We start from the raw sequence: 22,195 nt of genomic DNA, 5'->3' as shown, positions 1-22,195 counted from the left end.
TAGTAAACAATATTTAGCTAAATGTTCTCAGAACGTAAAAGGAATGGAAAAAATATAGTGTTCCATGACCAATTTTAGGAAGTTGAATTTCACATAGCGTGGCATTAATGTGAGATGTGGAAAAAGCAATGAGACAGAGCGGTCACAGACATTTGTCTAGCACGTTTCCATTAAACAAAAAAAAAACAAACAAAAAAAAAGTGTTCTATGTGAACCAGCCATTATTCTGCCCATTTTGTACTTAAAACAGGGTTTTTCTGAGGTTACTTCACAAAACCTACCTTGCATGTTGAAGAGAAATATGATGTCACCACCCTTGATGAACTCTCTTCTGATCAGATCATCTTTCATAATGAAATATGTATAGCCCCAAAAAAGACCCACATATACGGTCTCATTGCCAATGGTGACTCGAGTTCCATTTTTTCGAGGATTGTCCCAGTAATATCTGCCACCTGTTACAACAAAATATGTCTTTTAAAAAGCCCTTTAAAGTTAGAGATAACAATGTATTTGATCTTTAGCTAAATAAAGTGCTGCATAAAAACATGTGATGTGACAGAAAAATAATAGGATTCTCATTGGACAATGTATTTGAACTTTAGCTAAGTAAAATGCTGCATATAAACGTGATGTGAGAGAAAAATATATAATAGGATTCTCACTGGAAGAAATCAAAGTAGGGTCAGTGGTGATGCTTCGCTCAGAAGACATGCGCTTCTGTATGTGTGGATTCTGGTCAAGCGTCTGGAAGGTTATTTGTCTCCATGGACAAGGCCACTGCAACTGGTCATCATATGCACCAGATACCAGACGAACAGACATGCCAAGATTATACTGATTCACTGATAACTTAGTCTGAAAGCGATAGCCATCACTAGAGTAATACAATGGACTGTAATGTATTGAAGATTCCATTATTGAAAAGTTCCTTATCTGCCATGTGTGGGGACACTCAGTCTCTGAAATATTGATATCATCCAGTGAAAAGCCTCCACTGGAGTTTCCAGCTCCTTTACGGGCTTCAAATACAACTTGGAAGGTTTTATTTGCATTCAGTGACACGTGATGCAGCTTCCAGTAATTACCAGGGAGTTCTGCAAGAAATTAATCAGTAACATTAAACATCTTAGCAACATTTTAAAAGCATAGGCCGAGGTATTTTTTCCCCATAATATGTACAGTACTTGAGGAAGAGACAGACCTGTGATCTGATCCATATGTCTGAGAGTTCCTCTGTTGTCTGCTTCATTCTGGTACTCTCGGATCCAGATGTTGAGCTGGTCAGACTCATTACCACTGTGATAGTAGTAAAACTGCAGGCACTGGACACTGCAGTCTCTTTTAGGGGTCATTGTCTTGCTTTCCATTCTGGCTGTGTCCCCTTCATTTCTGCCCTCAGTGCTGAAGTGCATGAAAAAAGACGTCCCTGTATGAAAACAGGTAGTTGTGTGAGACTGGGAGATACAGTGACTGCAACTGTGGATGAAAGTGGAGCATTTCTTTTTGGGCAATTAAAAATGTAAATCTCTTCCTGTGATGTCAAAACAGACACTTTCCATTGACTGACTGACTGTAACAGATCTCACCATTCTGTTCTTGGCCCAAGTAGGTGTGGTCAGTCACACTGATGCCACTCACTGACTTCACTCTCTGCCAGCCATAATCAGCAGCAGAACAGACGCTCATCTGACACAGAGATTCATCATCAAAACTGCAGTGGTCAAGAAAAGAGATGGAGGAATCTGTAATGCAAACGGACAAACACTGAGGCAAAATCAATTCCTTACAACTTCCCATTCATGACATGTTTTCCCTGGTCTCCCTTACATCAGGCTTTAAGTCCTATTGAAATATTAAACAACCAAAAAACTGCAACATTTTAAACTTACATAGAATCCACATAAACTATAAAATCTATAAAATCTAGAAAAGCCCAAATGAAAACAGTGTGTAAAACACTCACTGCATTTATAGAGTTTGTTGAGCTCAATCGCATCATATTCACTGATGTCCATTCGTTGACCAATCACATCCTGGAACTCAGGACGCTTGGTGATGATCGTGGATCCATTACCATTACCGAAGGCATTTTTATCATAATGCATCACAGAGTAATAGTCATATGGGGTGCCTTGGATGGTGGTCACATTCTCACCATATTTATCGAAATTGCTCTCCTTCCCTGAAAATAAAGACCAGTTGAGTTATACAGAATATACAGAATAGCTTACTTAAGAGCTGATTAGTTAAATGGGCACTGCAAACAGTATGTCAGTGTATGTCTGTATTTAACTGTTTTACTCTTTAAAAAAACAAATAAAGTTAAAAACTAAATAATGAAACTACAAGGCAACCTTCTATGATGTTTTCAAGTTTGATGGTCACATAATCATCTCTGTCATATCTTGACTGCTCATGCCAAAATCCTAGTGCATGGAGAAACTCATGCTCAACAACGGCTTTTGTTCCACAGCCATCTCCAATGGAAAGAGTCTGACCTCCAGAAGATGTGCGCCCAACATATGACCAACACCTGCAAAATAAGTGAGAGATAACAGCACATTCACGTCGCACATAGTTACAATAATGTAATGTTAATAACACTAGCCCCCAATTTCACAGACAAGGCTTAAGCTAGTCTTAGACTAAAATGCATGTTTGAGCTGTTTTAACTGAAAGCAACTTGCACTGACATGTCTTAAAATATTGTTCCCTCTCGAAAGGGAACTTCAGCTCTGCGTTTACCGCTATGGGGAACCGTCACTCGTGACAGGTGCCCGAATGCCAAAGAATCACACCACTCCAATCTTATTGGCCGGCGACAGCCTATGGCGTCATCATAGCGCGAACCTGGAGTATAAATGGAGCGCCTGAGGAAGCCGTCGACATCTTCTCGTCTTGAGGGATTGTTCTGTTTATGCCATTGTTTTCAGCACCGGTAAAGAATTACTCTATATATGCCTTACAAACGTTCAGGAGAATGTGTTCATCCGTGTCCCAGGTTTTTGACACTTGATTTACACGTTTCTGGCGTTTTTTCTGTCTGGAGAGCAGCGCGCATAGACGGTGCTTGAGGGCGCTGTCGGTGTGTTTGTCTGTTGTTTACTGTGCGCGTCTCCCTATCGGGACGCTCCGTTCTCGTTCGGCACTCTTCTCGAGGGAAGAGGTGTCTGCATCTGTGCCTGGTGATTCTAGCCCCGTGTGTGCTGAGGCAGTACGGCGGCTGCTATCGTAGCGAGCGCTCCTGGGTGACCGGTTGTAAACACCGTTGCGTTTGTAATCGATCCCCCAGCTATTTAAAGGGCGATTTTTATCTACCCTCTCTTCTTTCACCTCCTGTATATATTTATATATATCTGTGTATATATATTTTATATCCTGCTCAGGTGTGTCTTTTACAGTTAGGCTGACGGCTGGGCCTTTGATCATATTTTTTCTAAAGGCCACCTTCTGGCTTGATAGTGAAAGTGCTTTTAGGCTTGAAAGAACTTTTTGATTTCATCCTCCATGTATAAAAATAAGGAGGGGAAAATCTTTGTTCTACGAGCCGCAGGAAGGTAAGCTGGGTCTGTATTTTTGTATATAAAAAATGTAGACCTTGTTTTTCCTGTATAGCTTTCCTGAGTATGTAGTCAGTAAAGTTAGAAGGGGTTCTTTTGGGCAAAATAACTGTAGTATTAGGTTGGCTAGTTTTCAAAACATGCAGGCTGCTTTTTTGTAGCCTCCTATGTTAGAGTAGCTTCTCCGCTAATACTCTGGTTTGAGTTAGCACTCGTCACTTCAGTTATTTGTGTGCAGGTCGGCTTTATCAGCCACCTGACACTGTTTGCTTGTAGTGTTTCATTTTCTCCTCATACTTGAAGGATTCAAAATGGAGCCCAAGCTTTGCTTGGCCCAGTACGCCTTAGCTAGCGGCTAGGCTAGAGCTAGGTTTAGGTGCTTGTTTGTTACATCACCCTTATTACTATCCCTATGAGGTTGTATAGTTCCTAGTTCTGGTCTCCTCCTGAGGGAGTTGCTGGCCGTATGCCCATTTCCACTTTTGATATTATGTAGGTGCTATGGCTGAGGTTAACGGCTAAGGTTGTAGGCTGTTATTAGCCTTCCTGGTGCTGTTTTTCCCAGGTGTTAGGCCCTTATCTTTGAGAAGATAAGTTATGCAGTAAATTTGTCATGCTTATAATGTCTTCGCATGAGCCCCTTGAATTATATTCAAGTTTGAGTATACGGTGCTAAATGTTTTTAGCTTTCGTTCTCAAGGGTTCAATACAGATCTCAGATCTGTTTTGTGAAAACATTTATCCTGTTTGGATGGCATGTATTACAAAGCATTTACCTTTTGCTTTGGGTTCTAAGCTTTAGCCCTACATACTTTCATATATGTGCGCTTACTCTAGTGCTGCCACAGGTTAGCACCTGGTTCCGTGATAGCAGGCTGTGATTAGCCTCTATATAAGAACGTGGTGTTTTGTTGTACTCCCCGGTTAGGGTTTGTGTTCCACTGAGTGCATCACCTGTTGGATTGCACACTCAGGTTGAGTGTAGAGTCTTACTCTGGTTAGAATAGTATGATCTCTGTTAGCTCCCATTTGATCATGACCACAGCAGCTGTTTTACATATACTGTTAAGTCTGTTGGCTCTTTTTGATAGCCTCTTTCTGAGTACAGCTTGTATCAGACGCTGTTGGTTTACGATCGCGAATTTGCTCACGTATCTTAGCACTGCCTCAGGCTTATGCTCATGTTTGTTTGAGGTGGTAGGCCTTGTGGGCCTCCCTTAGACCATGATAGCATGTTTATTTGTACCATGTACATTGCCTGTTGGAATGTGTAGGCTTAGCTCAGGTTGTGTAGCTAGTTACCCACAATTGGCTTGTTGGGTCTAGAGCTGGTCCCCTTTGAGCTTGGTCCCTATTTATGACCACTGGCTGGCACCACATGGTGCTAAAAGTAGTAGGCCCTGCCAGGCCTCCTTTTCAGTTTTTATGTTGGCCCAGCTGGTTTGGTTATATTTAGACTCATTTCCATGGTTGAGTCTTGTTTGCTGACTCTCACCGCCATCGGCCACTCCCACCTCTGTAGAGTAGGCCCTAGGTCAGGCCTCTCAGAGCACTGTGGCGCAGTGTGTACTCCTCTTATCCAAGTGTTAAGGTGTCTTATCGAGTACTTGGCCTACTGGCTGGTTTAGTCATGAAGCTACCACTGGCTGATGCCATGTGTTCATGGAGGTTGAGGTCCCACAAGGGCCTCCTTTCAGTTTGCATGTTGGCACAGTTGTGTGTTGGTTTCTATGTGACTCATCACCATGGATGGGTCGTGATTGCCACTAGCTGACGCCACGTGTTTACGAGTCGTAGGCCTTTGTAGGTCTCCTATGTATCATGCTGGAGCTTGGCTGTGTACTCCTCCGTTTAGAGAGTAAAAGGTGCTTTTACCGAGTACATGTTCTGAGTGGCTTGCCTCTCAGGGTGAGTTCTTGTGTTAAAACCAGCTGGTTGTTCGGTTTTACTTCCTTTAACATGGTCTCCTTTAGCTCTGGTTGAGCTAAGTAGTTACCTTGTTTTTAACTCTGTTCTATTTTGCTCCTAGAACTTTAGTGGCCGCTAGCTGATGCCGCGTGTGACAGGTAGGCCCTCTGGGCCTCCTTTGGGAACATGCTGGCATGTACCTCTTGCGTTTCTTTGACATTCTTTACTGAAGACAGTAAAAGGGACTCTATGTCGCTGGCTGGCCAGGGCTCCGGCTGACTCATTAACCTCCTTTTGTAGTCGGATTGTTCTGCCTGGAGCTTGATAACACTGCCACGAGCTGATGCCACGTGTCTGCTGAGGTTATAGGCCCATGGGGCCTTCTTTAGCGTGTGATGGCGTACGCTGTACTACTCTTGCTTAAAGAGTAAAAGGTTCTTTACCGAGTACACTGCTTGTTGGATTGTGTTGGACGGACTGTTTCGTGGGCACTCACAGCTACTTAATTACTGGTTGGCTGTGCACCCAGCATGCTATTTTCAGGTGAGTGGCCTTTGGGCCATCCTGGAGTACCACCATACCATTTGAGTTTCTGTGTGATATTTAGTTCGATTTTAAGAACTTTAGTTATGTTGAAGGCCCTTTTTCCGGCCTCCATGACTACGTGCCTACAGTATGGTCTGTCTGTCAGGTTGAGCTTCGTACTTCCCTTTGGGTTGGCTGTGTAATTGTGCTTAGCTCCCTAAGCTGGTCATTGGTTGTAGACTTCTATGAAGTCTCCCGTTGAGACCAGCCCTAGGCTGGTTTGTGCTCCCCTGTACCAGGGTTTTTCTAGCGCACAGCCTCCTCAGTGCTTTAATCAGACACTGAGTAGATCCTAGGATGAGCGGATTATACTCCCCTCAATACGAGGGTTTATAGCGCTCAGCTGAGTTCTGCTCTCCAGGATGCCCATCTCTGCGCGTGGGTTTGAGTTACTCACTGCCCTTTCGCAGTCGCTCTTACCTGCTCTCTTCCCTGAAGAATGCGCTTTGGAGATTCTGTGTATCAGACAGGGCTGGCCCAGACTAAATTTGGCTTTCACCAGATTAGTACAGTCTCCTTTTGTGGCGCTGAGGGTGACTTTGTTCCCCTCTAGTGACTGGCCAGGGTTCCTTTTGGTTTCCTGGCCACATTCCCTTTAAGGGACCACTTTCCACGGAATGCTGGTCCCAGATGCTTTGAGCAGCCTTGGAAGGCTTTCTGCGGAAGGTCTCTTTTAGGCTCAGCTTGGGCTGTTGGCCGTAGGGAATGCTGTCACTGACAGCCTTGCGTGACCCGAAGGGGAGTTGCCCCTGGCATTTCTCCCCTTCGGGTCCAAAAGTATCCAAAACATGGTTCCCTTTGTCTGGTCATTTGGCATGCACTCTCCTTTAGCATGGCGGCGTGGGTATATCGTTCCCCATAGTGGTAAACGCAGAGTTGAAGTTCCCTTTCGAAAGGGAACGTCTCAGGTTACGTATGTAACCATGGTTCCCTAAGAACAGGGAACAAGACTCTGCGTTGCCCTGCCATGCTTCGGGCTGCCTGCTGAACAGTCCCTCAAGACGAGTAGATGTCGACTGCTTCCTGAGGCGCTCCCTTTATACTCCGGGTTCGTGCTATGATGACGTCATAGGCTGTCGCCGGCCAATAGGATTGGAGTGGTGTGATTCTTTGGCATTCGGACACCTGTCACAAGTGACGGTTCCCCATAGCGGTAAACGCAGAGTCTCGTTCCCTGTTCTCAGGGAACCATGGTTACATACGTAACCTGAGACGTTTTGTCTCAAGAGGAACACCATATGATTTCTTGTGTACGTTTATAAAAGCTACTTAAAAATCTTAATTAAACTAAGGCCTAATCCTGGCTTAGGCTAAGCCCTGCCTGTGAAAGCGGCCTAGAAATAAAATGATAATCTTCACAAAGTATCCAAAACTAACACTTACTGACCAAACAATGTTAAATGTTTATATACACCACCATTCAAAAGTTTTAGACCATTAAGATTTTTTAAAATGTTTTTAGAAGAACTCTTCTGCTCACCAAGGCTACATCTATTTGATCCAAAGTACAGCAAAAACAAAAATATTGTGAAATATTTTTACAATTTAAAACTGTTTTCTGTTTGAATGTATTTTAAAATGCAATTTATTCCTGTGCTGGCAAAGCTGAATTTTCAGCATCATTACTCCAGTGATCCTTCAGAAATTATTTCAATATGCTGATTTGCTGCTCAAAACATTTATTATAATTATGTTGAACACAGTTTGATAATTCATCAATTCTTTGTTCAACATTAATCTGAAATAGAAAGCTTTTGTAACATTATAAATGTTTTTATTGTCACTTTTGATCAATTTATTGCATCTTTGCTGAAAAAGTATTCCTTTCTTGGTAACACTTTACAATAAGGTTGTATTAACATTAACTAACCATGAACAACACCTCTGTTCAGCATTAGTTAATTTTTGTTAACGTTAACTCATGCATATATTAATGCATCTATTTACGTTAACAGCGCAAGCAGTTAACATTAGTTAATGCATTAGATAACATGAACTAATCATGAACAATGCCTGTAAATAGCCTTAATGTTTTAACATTAACTTACTGTACATATTTACATTAGATTATGTAGCAGTTGACACACCAAGGCTGAACATTTCTAACTCACCATCTTACCCTAAAGGTAAAAATGCCATTGTGGACCTTATCAGCATTATTTATTAATAAGACATTGATCTGGGCCGTAAACATAATTCTGAAGTGGAAACCATCTGAACAGTAACAGATATATTGTTCATGTTTATATGCACTTTACTATCATTACTTGCATTCAACAAAGCATTTATTAATGGAATTTGTGAACCTTATTGTTAAGTGTACACTATTTCAACATTAACTGATGTATTACTAACATTTTGTAGACCCTTTATTAACATGACTTACCATTAACAAAGCATTCATTAATGGAATTTGTGAACCTTATTGATTTTACTGAACCTTAAATGAGTGAAAGCAATTCATCAATTACCTTTTCAGAACCTTTATTACCAGTCCGGTCTCATTGTTAATACGTACGTATTAATATGTAACTTTCAAAGACACAATGTACATTTTTGTACGTTTAGAAAGGTGCTGAAATGTACAATACTGACATTTATAGCACTAAAATGTAAAAATACTGCAAAAAACGTAAAATATTTACGAACCTTTTGTCATAAATATATGTATAATTTCCCTTTTATCTTTTTGTAGATAAATGTAAGATCCCTAAACCCCATCCCGAACCTAAACATTTTATACAGAATGTTAAAATAATATAATGGACATAAAGGTTTAGAAAAATTACAATTTTAGTAAAAATATAACATTAAAATGATATTTTTGAGCCACTAATCCTACACCTACCCATAACCATTTCTTAAAACTATACTGTTATAAATGTTTGGTGAATCTTATGTATTGTCAGTCACTGCATAGGAGAAAATGCCAAACAAACTAAATATTACAAAATGGTTAAACAATTACAGAAATTGTATTCATTTAAATGCTTTGTTAATGGTAAGTCATGTTAATAAAGGGTCTACAAATGTTACACATCAGTTAATGTTGAAATAGTGTACACTTTACAGTAAGGCTCATAAATTCCATTAATAAATGCTTTGTTGAATGTAAGTAATGATAGTAAAGTGCATGAACAATATCTGTTACTGTTCAGATGGTATCCACTTCAGAATTATGTTTACAGCCCAAATCAATGCCTTATTAATAAATAATGCTGATAAGGTACACAATGGCATTTTTACCTTTAGGGTAAGGTGGTGAGTTAGAAATGTTCACCCTTAGTGTGTCAACTGCTACATAAACTAATGTAAATATGTACAGTAAGTTAACCTTAAAACATTAAGGCTTTTTATAGGCATTGTTCATGATTAGTTCATGTTATCTAATGCATTAACTAATGTTAACTACTTGAGCTGTTAACATGAATAGATGCATTAATATAAGCTTGAGTTAACGTTAACAAAGATTAACTAATGCTGAACAGAGGTGTTGTTCATGGTTAGTTAACATTATTTAATGCATTAGTTAACATTAACTAATACAACTTTACTGTAAAGTGTTACCAATTTCTTTAACCCTTTAAAATTCTTTAAGACTTCTCTGCTTTAAATTCTCTTCCATCTAATCTGTTTCTTTGTCAGTGTGTTGTGTGCATCTCACATTACACTCTTAGAAAAAAGGTTCAGTGGGGTTCTGTATAGAACCTATAGGGCTCTTGACTCAATTTTTAAGATCCCTTTATGCCAAAAAGGTTCTATATAAAGCAAAATGTCTTAAATTGTATTATACATTCATGTTCAATGGGTTATTTCATTTTGTTTATCAGCTGTTTAATTCATAAAATTTAACAAATTAAAAATGGATTAAAACAAATTTAAAGGGATAGTTCAGCCAAAAATTTAAATTCTGTCATCATTTACTCACCCTCATGTCGTTCCACACCTGTAAGTCTTTTGTTCATCTTTAAAACACAAATATAAAATATAAAATCTGAGATATTTCTGTCCCTTCAGTCTATGCAACCCACATTGACATTTCAAAAAGTTCATAAAGATATCATAAAAATAATAAAAATGAATAGAGCGTTTTAGTCAAAGAGACACGATCGCTTTATATGATGAACAGATTTAAGCTTTTATTCACATATAAACATTCATCAACTTATACATCGATTGTGGAAGCTCAAGCATGTTTGCTTGACGTGCAAGAATCAATGAAGTTCATTCTCGTGCGTTAAATCAAGTACGGTTGAGCTTCTGTTTATGTTCACTGATCAATGTTTATCTGTGAATAAAAGCCTAAATTCAATCTGTTATATAAAGCAATCGAGTCTCTTCAAAAAAATTTGAAATAAACTGCTCAGCTCATGGATTAGTTTTATGATCTCTTTATGAACTTTTTGTAGTATCAAATTGGTAGTTGCGTAGGCTGCCAATGGAGAGAAATATATTTCATTAAAAATATCTTTATTTGTGTTGGATGAACAAAAGTCTTTCGGGTTTGGAACGACATGAGGGTGAGTAAATGATGACAATTTTTAGGTGAAATAACTTGGTTGTAATTATTTAAAGGGTTATTTTATAATCCCTGAAAGTTTCTGTATGAAGAGCTTGACAGAACCCTTTAAGACTCTATATAAAGAACCTTTTCTCCTAAGAGTTTATGCAGGTATCCTCATGGTAATGACCTTCTCTCCTATCTAACTCCTCCCCCGTCTGGATCTGGTCAAATGCTGCTTTCACATGCTCTCGGAATTATCGTAAATACGAGTTTCCCAGATAAAAATTGCACATAAATACCCTCCCATTTTAAAACTTGAATGTGATGAGCTCATAATCACAACTTTAAAAGTGGGAATTATCAAATTTCCGATAGCACGTGGCAGCATAACCCTCGCCTGTCTGATACCTCTTTTGATTTACCCATCTTAGAGTTGGCCTGGAGCCAGTTGGCTCACCACAGTCTTCTGTTTGAGTTTCTTATGTCTAAGTTAAGCATCTGTCTGCTTTTGGGTCCTTCCTTCCAGAAAACCTGATACTTCCATAAAATGTATATTTTTCTAAATATTGTGCCAAAAGTTTTTATAAGGAGTAGTCAAATTATCCAAACTTTTGACTGGTTGTGTATAGGAGTTTATGAACTCATGAATGTTTTATACTACACATTCAATATAGCACAGTTTAGGCTATATGCTACTATATATAATATTGTGCATTACTAACTGGAACCATACTGTACCCTTCATGACTCTCCACAGAGATGTAAAAATTTTCTGCTGCTCTGGGTTTAAAGTCAATACATGATTTCAGTCTGAACTGCTCAAAGGCTCTCAAAATGACTCCTTTATAGTTCATACCTATAACCAAAATCAGAAGCAATAATCGAAAACAATATTAAAGGTAATTTAAATATTTCAGATTTGATAAAATGCGTGAATAATTGTTTTCTTACTAAGATTCACACTCAGCGTATATGGGACGGGAATATCCCACTGGTACTTATTCCCAAGAATGGCGCTCCTTTGATTAGACTTTAAAGCAGATGATTATTTTAAGTATCCTGAGAATATTATATATTACTGATTTTTGAATTATCCAATATTCTACTTTTAGAAGGTATTGGAACAGAACTCACCACCATGATGTCTCCTTCTTTGAGATTTAAACCTAATACAACAACAGTGTTGTTTACAGTTAATATGCTTGAATAAAACAGACATAGACATTTACAAACAAAAACAGATATGTTAGCTTACTGCTTATATAAACATACTTGAGTTCTTCAAATAAAATTTTGGTTTTACCTTTATTTATATCTGGTATGTCCTTCCATTTCTCAGTGTCTTTAAATAAAATATCATGAAGAAAAGAAAAAGACAGTAGCAGACAAAAAATGTAATTTTAGTGAAACAGCCAGAAAGTAAAATGACAAAAAAAAAATGAGCCATCACATATTCTCACAGTGATGACAATAATCAAAAACATCTTGCATGCCAAAAACATTCCAATAAATTTACAACATATTAATGTCAGTGACTGTGCTGTACTTACCATTTATATCTAGTGGGGGCTGAGAACATGAGATATGAAAGCAATATTCAGACATTAAGAAAAATACATTAAAAAAAATCAACAGCTGTATATCACATTTACAATGGCAATGTATATAACATAAGCTTTCTACTATCCAACTTACCATTGGTGATGCAAGACAAAAAGCCACAGCCAAACTCAGCAGAAGAAAAGCACATAACTGCATTTTTACTGGGAATCATAATGATCACATTTTATGAATGATGTTTTATCATTTGCATTAAAATTTTCAAGCAAAATGGAAGGGATTCACTGACATTTTTTTATGATATTTATATAACATTTTTTAATAATAATAGTATTTTAATGCTGAAATACTACTATCTCAGTTACACTTAAGACAATCAAAATATGTGATTAAAAACTCTTGAATAAATAGGGATACATACCAGTTTTCAGTCATTAACGGCTAAAGATAAAACATAAAACTGCTTGTCCACTGAGCTTGGCAGGTAATAACCAAGTGAGATTCTCTTGAAGTTTGGCAAGTTATTTAAATATGCAGGTAGTGCAGTCCTGTACTTCCTTATAATGAGCTCCCATTGGAAAGAATGATACATGCATAAACTGTTTTGTACAGACAGTTTAAATGAACAAGTTTTCAGAACTTGTTCAACAGCATATCAGCACAGTACAAATGATCAATAATAATAATGATACAATATATTTTGGTTACTTTATTTAAAAGCTAAACTGAAAGAAATTAAAAGTTTTTGAAGTTATGGAAAACACTAGAATTAAACTACAGTGCTGAATTTTTTAATTCCTTTTTGTTATATTACTATATTTTGCATGTGAGTTGGAGTAATCATTAATTGCAGATCTGAAGTAGTCCGTCATTGAGTTAAATTGAGGCTTAGACATTAAGAGCTTTAAAAAGAACAATTAAATCTTATTACATGTCACCAGTGAAGTTTCACTGGTAATATGTTCTGTTCTGTTTTTTGGCAAAATTTATTGTTTTTATTAAAGCAACTTTGTTTACATTTTAAATAATAAATATCATAGCACAGTATTATTATAAAGATTTTGAACAACCCTCACCAAATCTCTGAAATTAAAAACAATAAAAATGAAAGTAAATCATTGTATTTCTGATAAGGAAGTTACATCAGTTGGGTTGTGACATCTTTGGGCCCTTAGGCTAATGTCACGGGTGATGGCAGTAAAAAGAGTAGAGGTGAGTATCTAGGTGTGAGCAGTAGCCTACATTTTTAAATGAAAACAAAACAGTCTTGAACTCAGAAGTACATGAAACCAAAACATACATGATGAGAAAACAACTGACAAAAAAACAACTGAAACTGATGGCATATATACACAGACTAAACAAGGGGTAAATCAAGGAACAAGTGTTATAGTCTGTATAATATAATTTACATCATTTAACATGTAGCCATTGTGCAATGTGTATAAATTTAACTGTCATGAATCATGATATATGTACAGCAACATACTGTATAGCTGAATTTAAAGGTGGCGTAGTTCCCATCAGGTGCATTTTTTTGTGTGGGTTGTTTTTCACTTATTTAAACACTTATTGACACTTCAACATGCTGTGCTTTAACATGTGATCACCACGAGTCAATATTTACAATATTTAATTGTAATAAGGTCTATCTATAAATAACTCTCTATAATAGAAATAGTTATCTATAAAGGTCTGTAATAGATCTTTATCACATGCGTTCAAAGGCAGAAGCTTTAAACAGTAACTTTTTCTTTAGCGTGTATCAGTGGCAGTGCCCATATAGCATGAGATTGTTGTGACTTATGTACAATCCATTACAAATTCAACTTTTTAAGTTGCAAACAGTTGATGAATTCTGTTGATCATTACATTAATATTTTATGTTGAAGGGGTTGATTACAATTCCCTCCTCTTTTAATTTACAAGGAATAGGCAATCATAGTTTTCTTAGTCATATTCCATTTATTCTGGTATTTTTGTTACATGGAATGTCTGTATTTGGTATCTAAAAAGTGACTAAGGGTCAGACCCATTTAATATTTTTCACTGCATGAGAACATGATGTGTGGCGTGAGAGCATCATGGCTTGTCAGATGTAGCAACAGTAACTTCTTTGCTAAGGGTCAATTAAGTGTTATTTTATGTGTTTTAGTAAAGAGAAAGACCTGATCTTGATGAAAGGTGTTTTGATGAAATGTCGATGAATTATGTTTTATCATTTGCATTAAAATTTACAAGGAAAATAGAAGTGCTATACTGAGACATGTTCAAGTATTTAAAGGGTTAGTTCACCCAAAAAGGAAATTTCTGACATTAAGTACTCACCCTCCTGTCGTTCCAAACCCGTAAGAGTTTTTTTGATCCCATAGAAAGCAACATAATCTCATGACCTTATATCATGTTCCCTTTTACATTGTAAAGAGTTCACAAACTGTCCATTATTGCTAATTAAGTTGGCTTGAAAAAGCCAACCTATTGTAATGCTATTTAAACTTATTATTATTCTTCCTCTTACGGTAAATTTCCAACTCTAACTCCTCCTAGAGCTTTAACTCCACAAACTCAACTTGGGTCAGACCTTCAAACTGTTCTGACTTGGTGTGCTATATCTTTTCTAACTGATCCGACTTACGGTTTTCCTAAAAATGACTATTAAAACTCGGAAAAATCCCATTGACGAAATGTTCAAATGAGCCAAGACTATCAAGACTATCTATTTATCTATCTAATATCTATCTAACTAATATCTATCTAAGTAATATCTAAGTAATATCTATCTATCTATCTATCTATCTATCTAACTAATATCTAACAAATAACTGACTAACTAATATCTAACTAATAACTATCTAACTATCTAACTAATATCTATCTATCTAAGTCATGCTAGCAACATGCTAGGAACTTTGCTAAATAATGCTAGCAAGCATGCTAAAGCATGTTAAATCATGCTAGCAACATGCTAGCAATGTGTTAAATCATGCTAGTAACAATGCTAACAATGTGTTAAATCATGCTAGCAACATGCTAACAACATGCTGTCATGCTAACAACATGCTAACAATGTTAAATCATGCTAGTAAAATGCTAAATCATGCTAGCAACATACTAAATCATACTAACAACATGCTAGCAATGTGTTAAATCATGCTAGTAACATGCTAACAATGTTAAATCATGCTAGTAACATGCTAAATCATGCTAGCAACATGTTAAATCATGCTAGCAACATGGTAAACCATGCTAGCAACATGCTAAGTCATGCTAGCAAAACATGCTAACAATGTGTTAAATCATGCTAGTAACATGCTAACTCATGCTAGCAACATGCTAGCAAATGCTAAATCATGTTAGCAACATGCTAAATCATGCTAGCAATGTATTAAATCATACTAGCAACATGCTAAATCATGCTAGCAATGTATTAAATCATACTAGCAACATGCTAAATCATGCTAGTAACATGCTAAATCATGCTAGCAACATGTTAAATCATGTTAGCAACATGCTAGGAACATGGTAAATCATGCTAGCAACATGCTAAATCATGCTAGCAACATGTTAAATCATGGTAGCAACATGCTAACAACATGCTAAATCATGTTAGCAACATGGTAAATCATGCTAGCAACATGTTAAATCATGTTAGCAAAATGCTAACAAAATGCTAAATCATGCTAGCACCATGCTAGCAATGTGTTAAATCATGCTAGCAACATGCTAAATCATGCTAGCAACGTGCTAACAAACATACTAAATCATGTTAGCAACATGCTAGCAACATGCTAAATCATGCTAGCAGCATGCTAAATCATTCTAGCAACATGCTAAATCATGCTAGCAACATGTTAAATCAGGTTAGCAACATGCTAAATCATGCTAGCAACATGTTAAATCATGTTAGCAAAATGCTAAAAACATGTTAAATCATGTTAGCAACATGCTAAATCATGCTAGCAACATGTTAAATCATGTTAGCAACATGCTAAATCATGTTAGCAATGTGTTAATGCGAACAACATGTTAAATCATGCTAGGAACATGATAGTAATGTGATAAATCATGCTAGCAACGTGCTAAATCATGCTAAATCTATCTAAACTCATTCAAACTCAAACTCATCTAACTAACAAAACTACTAAACTAAAACTGAAACTTTCAAACTGAAAACTTTTAAAACTTTTATAACTGCTTCAAAACTTTCTGGACCGGCTTTTTCAAGCCAACTTAAAGTTTGTCTCGACAAACTTTTTTCATCTAGTTTTGGCACTGTAACTCTAAACTCAGTTGTGTATTTCAGATGCTGTCACATCTCATAACCTCATTATCTACATGAAACATTAGATAAAAAACATTTTATGCATGTAAGGCACATTTTGTGACTTAGAACAATGGTGTTGAGCAATAAAGCAGCAGACAGTAGATTACATTGAGATCAAGTGCTTTTAACCTAAGGTGGTGGTTACCATGAGAAAATGAATGTGTAATATTTAAATCATGCTGCTATTTTTAAGGAACAGGTAACGCCACAATTTCTTGCTTTTCTTCATTCAAAATGTCACACAGGTGTTACTTGAGTACTTTGACAGTAGACCAGTAGGATGTCTCCAGAAAGTCACACCTTTATTGTACTTCAGTTTTTGGTCTATTACTGAAACTACAGTATAATGGGATGCTAAGGATTCAAATTTCCTACAACTGAGCTCAAGATTTAGTGTCATTTTAATGTTTTAAAGACTGTTTGGTATTTTACATTATGCAATTTGAATAAAACAATAGACAAAAAGGTAACCCCATGAGCATTTGAGATCTTTCCACTACTTTGGCTTAACTTTATTTATATCTAAATAAAGTTAAAAATCACACAGTTTCTGCCAATCTCATGTTAATCTTGAGTACCTATTGAGTAGTAGTGCATCTTTCATCATCTGCAAGCTATCAATGGTCAGCTAAACAAATGTATTTATACACACAATACACCATCACATTATCCCTGGAAAACTTTTGAATCACTATAGTGAATATAGTGTATAGTGAATGAAGAATGATGAATAATGAATTTATGAATTCACTACGTTTGTGACAAAACAGACATTTGAAGCAGTTTTACTCACGACTCATGACCGGGATCATTACCGCTGTGACCGCTCCATCTTTCAGTTTCAAACGATCTGTAAATCCAACGTAGAACTGGGCCTTGAAAGCATAAGCACTGATCCTGAGGCCCCCAGCAACCACGGAAAAACACAAGATATTCTCCATTCATTTTAACCAATAAAAAAGTGATTGCAACTATCAGTTTCTATGGTTATTTTAATAGCAAATATCGAGAGCGCATCAATGTAATGCGTGAGCACAAATCTCTCAGCTCCACTGAACACTGGGTTCTTTGGAAAGCAAGGTTATCTTTCCCTCACAACCAAAAACACGCTTCTTTGGTGACATTGTTGATTTCGTGGTCTAAAAACAAAGTGATAAATCTTTCTCGAGCAAGTCCTGTGCAGGGCTGCCAATGACTTCCGTAAAGCCGAACGCCCGTACAAGGAATTCCGACCTTTATGACGTTACAAAGGCCCATACTCGAAAAAAAAAGATTGCGAAGTTTATGAGGGTTTGGATATTTTGGCACAGAAATACTCTGTCATACGTTCAACTGGTGTTTTGAAACGTTGGCCATGTTTAGCATGAGAATCCAACTCTTTAACAGTGTAAATAAGTCAGAATACATGAAATAGCATTATACACTCCCTTTAAGTGCAAAAGCTGAGTTAAAAATAATAAGTACATAATATCAAGTGAAACAGTTCACTTGATATTATGTGTTTATTCTTACAGTTGTTTTTAATTCACTGTTGATATAGTGCACTCAACTGTCATGCACTAAGCCTACTGAGATTAGTGAATGAGCTAACAAGTGAGTGATTTTGAACACTTCTAAACTCTACTGTCAGTTGTCACATCACTATTGTGCTGTAACTTCCAGTGGCATGTGCCTCTCAAAACCAGGTATGTCACAGAATGTGCCACAACTGCCAACGGCATGTGCCAGTGGCACCAATACATAAGCTACCATACCACCAAATGTTAAAACCCGATTAATATTTGATTTAAATCTCACTTTAAAAAAGGAAACATGGAAAACTTAGATTTGAGTAGGCTTAATAAGGTTACTTCTCCAATGTAGAACACAGCATTTAAACTCTATGTTATGAAAATGTTGTTGCTGTTCTCAGTGAAATCGTCATGCTGCCCAATTGATTTACAGTTCTACCATATGATACCACTAGATGTCACCAAATGATTCAATAATTTGGCACTTTGGAAAGTCTTTAAGTCAAAATTTTAATCAAACATTGAAGAGATATACACTTGCAATCATTGGAATTACAGTTAAGATTAACATGTTGATTGCTTTATATAGATACAGTCTGTGTAAAGAGCTTAATTAAATTGCACATTCAATGTTATCAAGCCCAGGAACTTTACATGCTCTCCCCATCTTAGCATGGGTTTCCTCCGGGTGTTTCAGTTTCCTCCACAAGACATCTAGCATACTTGAATTGGAGACAATAATTTGTCCATAGGCATGGGTGAAAGAGTGAATGTGTCTAAGTGTGTGTTAGCCCTGTGATGGACTGGCCATCCATCCAGGGTGTTTCCCTGCCTCTGACCTGAGATGCTTGGATAGGCTACAAAGGGATAGTCTGTGCAATCCTGAAAAGGACAGTTGCCTTGGAAAATGGATCAATGGATTTAATGGAATCATAGATAGATGCAGTATTTTGACAATGATTACAACTCTTGTGTAGTCAGACCCTGGATATTGATTAAAAGTGGCTTCCCGTGTTTAATTCACCAGCAAAAGGAAGCAAACCACCAAGAGGATCAGAGAAGAAACTGTCTTGGCACTGGAATTGCAAAATATGTCCAGACATTCACTAAAAGAGGAGAGAAATATAGATGTGATAAATACAAAAACTTAAAACACTGTCTGCCTACGCAATGGCCCCTCAATGGAAAAATATTAATTTCATCACATTTTGGAGAGTTCATTTGGAGTTTCATTTTAATGTATCATTATAAAATGGTCCTGGTTTCTGATTGATAGTAGTATGCTATTTAGAATTCAGCAATCTTCTAGCAGAAGAATGCAACTTAATAAATTTGCTTATAAAAATGTGAAGTTTTAACATTTGGTATCTGTTGAACTTGTGAATATATGCTACTGTGAATCAATCCTCACAATACAGTTTATTTATGATGACTATATAGCCTACACATTATAGCACAGCCTCCCGGATCTTATTTCTTAATAATTGCAGGCAAATAATAAAGCAGCTTTTGATTTTTTTCAACATTTTCCATCCACATAAAAAAATCTAACCATATGAGATTGTGGCTTACCCCTTAGTAGATTTTGGTGTAGAAGTTGTTGTCTGATGAGGTATGGGAAGAGCTCTAGGAGGGAAGATACTGTTAGGTTTATTTCAACAGATACTAAATGAATGTATCAAATTTCCTTCAGTAAACTCTGACCACTGATTTAGAGTGTTTTAAACAATGATTATTCAAAATTACAAAGCTCCGACCTTCTATTCAAGAAACAATTTCCTAAGAATATCACTTAATGAATATGATTAATAAGTGTAATGTTTTTTTTTTAAGGTATGCTATGTTGTTTTTTATTATTATTATTTAAAATGCCTCAAAATGTTATTAATGAGAGAGTGCAAAAAACATCTTCTAAACCATGTCTTCACTTAATACACTTTGATACAGAGATCCTAAAGTGACATAGTGGTGGAAAAAATATGGGATGGGAGGAAAAAGTATTTTCCAAAACTTTTGTGTTCTTTTGCAAAACTTTTGTATTTCCCGAGAAACTTTTGCATTCTCTCGCAAAACCTGTTGTGTTCTCTACTGAAATGTGTGTTCTCAAGAGAGACTTCTGCGCGGTGCTTCGCACTTGTATTTTTACAGCATCACTTAAGTGAACTTTACGGAGCCCTTAAAAAACATGATATGGGAAGAAAAAAAAATATGACGTGAGGAAAAATAAGACAGTGCCTTTGTATTTTCTCGCAAATGTTCTGCATTCCACAGAAAATGCAAATGTTTTTGGGAGGGAACACAAAAGTCTTGTGAGCAAATGTAAAGTTTCTTGCGGGAACGCAAAACATTTGCAAGAGAATGCAAAAGCATTTTATTTTTGATTATTATTTTGATTATTTTTCCTCCCATCTCATTTTTTCCCACCACCATGTTCCTTTAGGGGCTCCGTACTATGAAACCATGTTCTTCTTCAGTTTTATTCTTCTTTTGGAGGGCCAAAAGTTACATTGTGTAGCTTTAGTATTTTGTGGTTACTATCTTATAAAAGCTATTAGTCTCATACCTTATTTCTTAAATATAGTGTTTAATTTTTCATTAGGCCTACCTTTAAAACTTTTTTTTTTTAACAAAAGTTAAAAGGATATTCACCTTGTAGCACATGGTCCCTGCCGGGCACTCACATCAGGAGAAATGTTGAAATTCTTCACTGTCACTTTAGAGCAGGGTAGAGAATGATTCTGAAGTAGCCCTGAGATATCTATGAAAAAGTATTCAGGATTAGTAAACAACATTTAGCTAAATGTTCTCAGAACGTGAAAGGAATGGAAAAAATACAGTGTTCCATGACCAATTTTAGGAAGTTGAATTTCACATAGCGTGGCATTAATGTGTGAGATGTGGAAAAAGCAATGAGACAGAGCGGTCACAGACATTTGTCTAGCACGTTTCCATTAAACAACAACAAAAAAAAGTGTTCTATGTACACTGGCCATTATTCTGCCCATTTTGTACTTAAAACAGGGTTTTTCTGAGGTTACTTCACAAAACCTACCTTGCATATTGAAGAGAAATATGATGTCACCACCCTTGATGAACTCTCTTCTGATCAGATCATCTTTCATAATGGCATATGTATAGACCGAAAAAAGACCCACATATACGGTCTCATTGCCAATGGTGACTTGAGTTCCATTTTTTCGAGGATTGTCCCAGTAATCTGCCATCTGTTACAACAAAATATGTCTTTTAAAAAGCCCTTTAAAGTTAGAGATAACAATGTATTTGATCTTTAGCTAAATAAAATTCTGCATATAAACGTGATGTGAGAGAAAAATAATAGGATTCTCACTGGAAGAAATTGAAGTAGGGTCAGTGGTGATGCTTTGTTCAGAGGACATGCGCTTCTGTATGTGTGGATTCTGGTCAAGCATCTGGAAGGTTATTTGTCTCCATGGACAAGGCCACTGCAACTGGTCATCATATGCACCAGATACCAGACCAACATACATGCCAAGAAAACTCTGATACACTACTAATGCAGCCTGAAAGCGATAGCCATCACTAGAGTAATACAATGGACTGTAATGTATTGAATATTCCATTATTGAAAAGTTCCTTATCTGCCATGTGTGGGGACACTCAGTCTCTGAAATATTGATATCATCCAGTGAAAAGCCTCCACTGGAGTTTCCAGCTCCTTTACGGGCTTCAAATACAACTTGGAAGGTTTTATTTGCATTCAGTGACACGTGATGCAGCTTCCAGTAATTACCAGGGAGTTCTGCAAGAAATTAATCAGTAACATTAAACATCTTACGAACATCTTGAAAAACAGACCTATATGTTTTGTAATATGTAGTACTTGAGGAAGAGACAGACCTGTGATCTGATCCATAAGTCTGAGAGTTCCTCTGTTGTCTGCTTCATTCTGGTACTCTCGGATCCAGATGTTGAGCTGGTCAGACTCATTACCACTGTGATAGTAGTAAAACTGCAGGCACTGGACACTGCAGTCTCTTTTAGGGGTCATTGTCTTGCTCTCCATTCTGGCTGCATTCCCCTCCTTTCTGCCCTCAGTGCTGAAGTGCATAAAAAAAGACGTCCCTGCAGGCATGAAAACAGGTAGATGTGTGGAACTGGGTGGTACAGTGACTGCAACTGTGGATCAAAGTGAAGCATTTCTTTCTGGGCAGTTAGTATAAGTAAAGTCACTTCCTGTGATGTCAAAACAGACACTTTA

At 36.9% G+C, this 22,195-nt stretch overlaps 2 protein-coding genes across 7 annotated transcripts in view; both read right to left on the bottom strand.

Moving 5' to 3' along the window:
* LOC127497446 (meprin A subunit beta-like) overlaps positions 1-12,826 on the bottom strand; it is a 68,476-nt gene extending 55,650 nt beyond the window's left edge. For 2 of the 6 annotated variants that reach the window (XM_051865916.1, XM_051865920.1), the window contains exons 1-9: positions 12,542-12,793; positions 12,256-12,323; positions 12,111-12,129; positions 11,864-11,902; positions 11,695-11,726; positions 11,512-11,590; positions 11,299-11,416; positions 2,358-2,536; positions 1,967-2,185 (exon numbers count right to left, since the gene is read on the bottom strand). In XM_051865916.1, the coding sequence (XP_051721876.1) occupies positions 1,967-2,185; positions 2,358-2,536; positions 11,299-11,416; positions 11,512-11,590; positions 11,695-11,726; positions 11,864-11,902; positions 12,111-12,129; positions 12,256-12,318 (748 nt within the window). In that variant the 5' untranslated portion in view covers positions 12,319-12,323; positions 12,542-12,793. Of the gene's footprint in view, positions 1-281; positions 456-665; positions 1,098-1,204; positions 1,430-1,589; positions 1,746-1,966; positions 2,186-2,357; positions 2,537-11,298; positions 11,417-11,511; positions 11,591-11,694; positions 11,727-11,863; positions 11,903-12,110; positions 12,130-12,255; positions 12,324-12,541 lie in introns of all 6 variants that reach the window. The other 4 variants (XM_051865925.1, XM_051865918.1, XM_051865921.1 and 1 more) reach the window with 4 other exon arrangements.
* LOC127497449 (meprin A subunit beta-like) lies at positions 394-22,191 on the bottom strand. Its single transcript, XM_051865928.1, has 3 exons — positions 21,835-22,191; positions 21,179-21,736; positions 394-454 (listed from the first exon to the last, which is right to left on the bottom strand). The coding sequence occupies exons 1-2, from the start codon at positions 22,067-22,069 to the stop codon at positions 21,249-21,251; spliced, it is 723 nt and encodes a 240-aa protein (XP_051721888.1). The 5' UTR covers positions 22,070-22,191; the 3' UTR covers positions 394-454; positions 21,179-21,248.
* Positions 22,192-22,195: the final 4 nt, after the last annotated feature.

This window comes from Ctenopharyngodon idella, chromosome 16 (assembly GCF_019924925.1).
Source record: "Ctenopharyngodon idella isolate HZGC_01 chromosome 16, HZGC01, whole genome shotgun sequence".
Lineage (NCBI taxonomy): Eukaryota > Metazoa > Chordata > Actinopteri > Cypriniformes > Xenocyprididae > Ctenopharyngodon > Ctenopharyngodon idella.
This window is presented reverse-complemented; position numbering and strand designations above follow the sequence as displayed.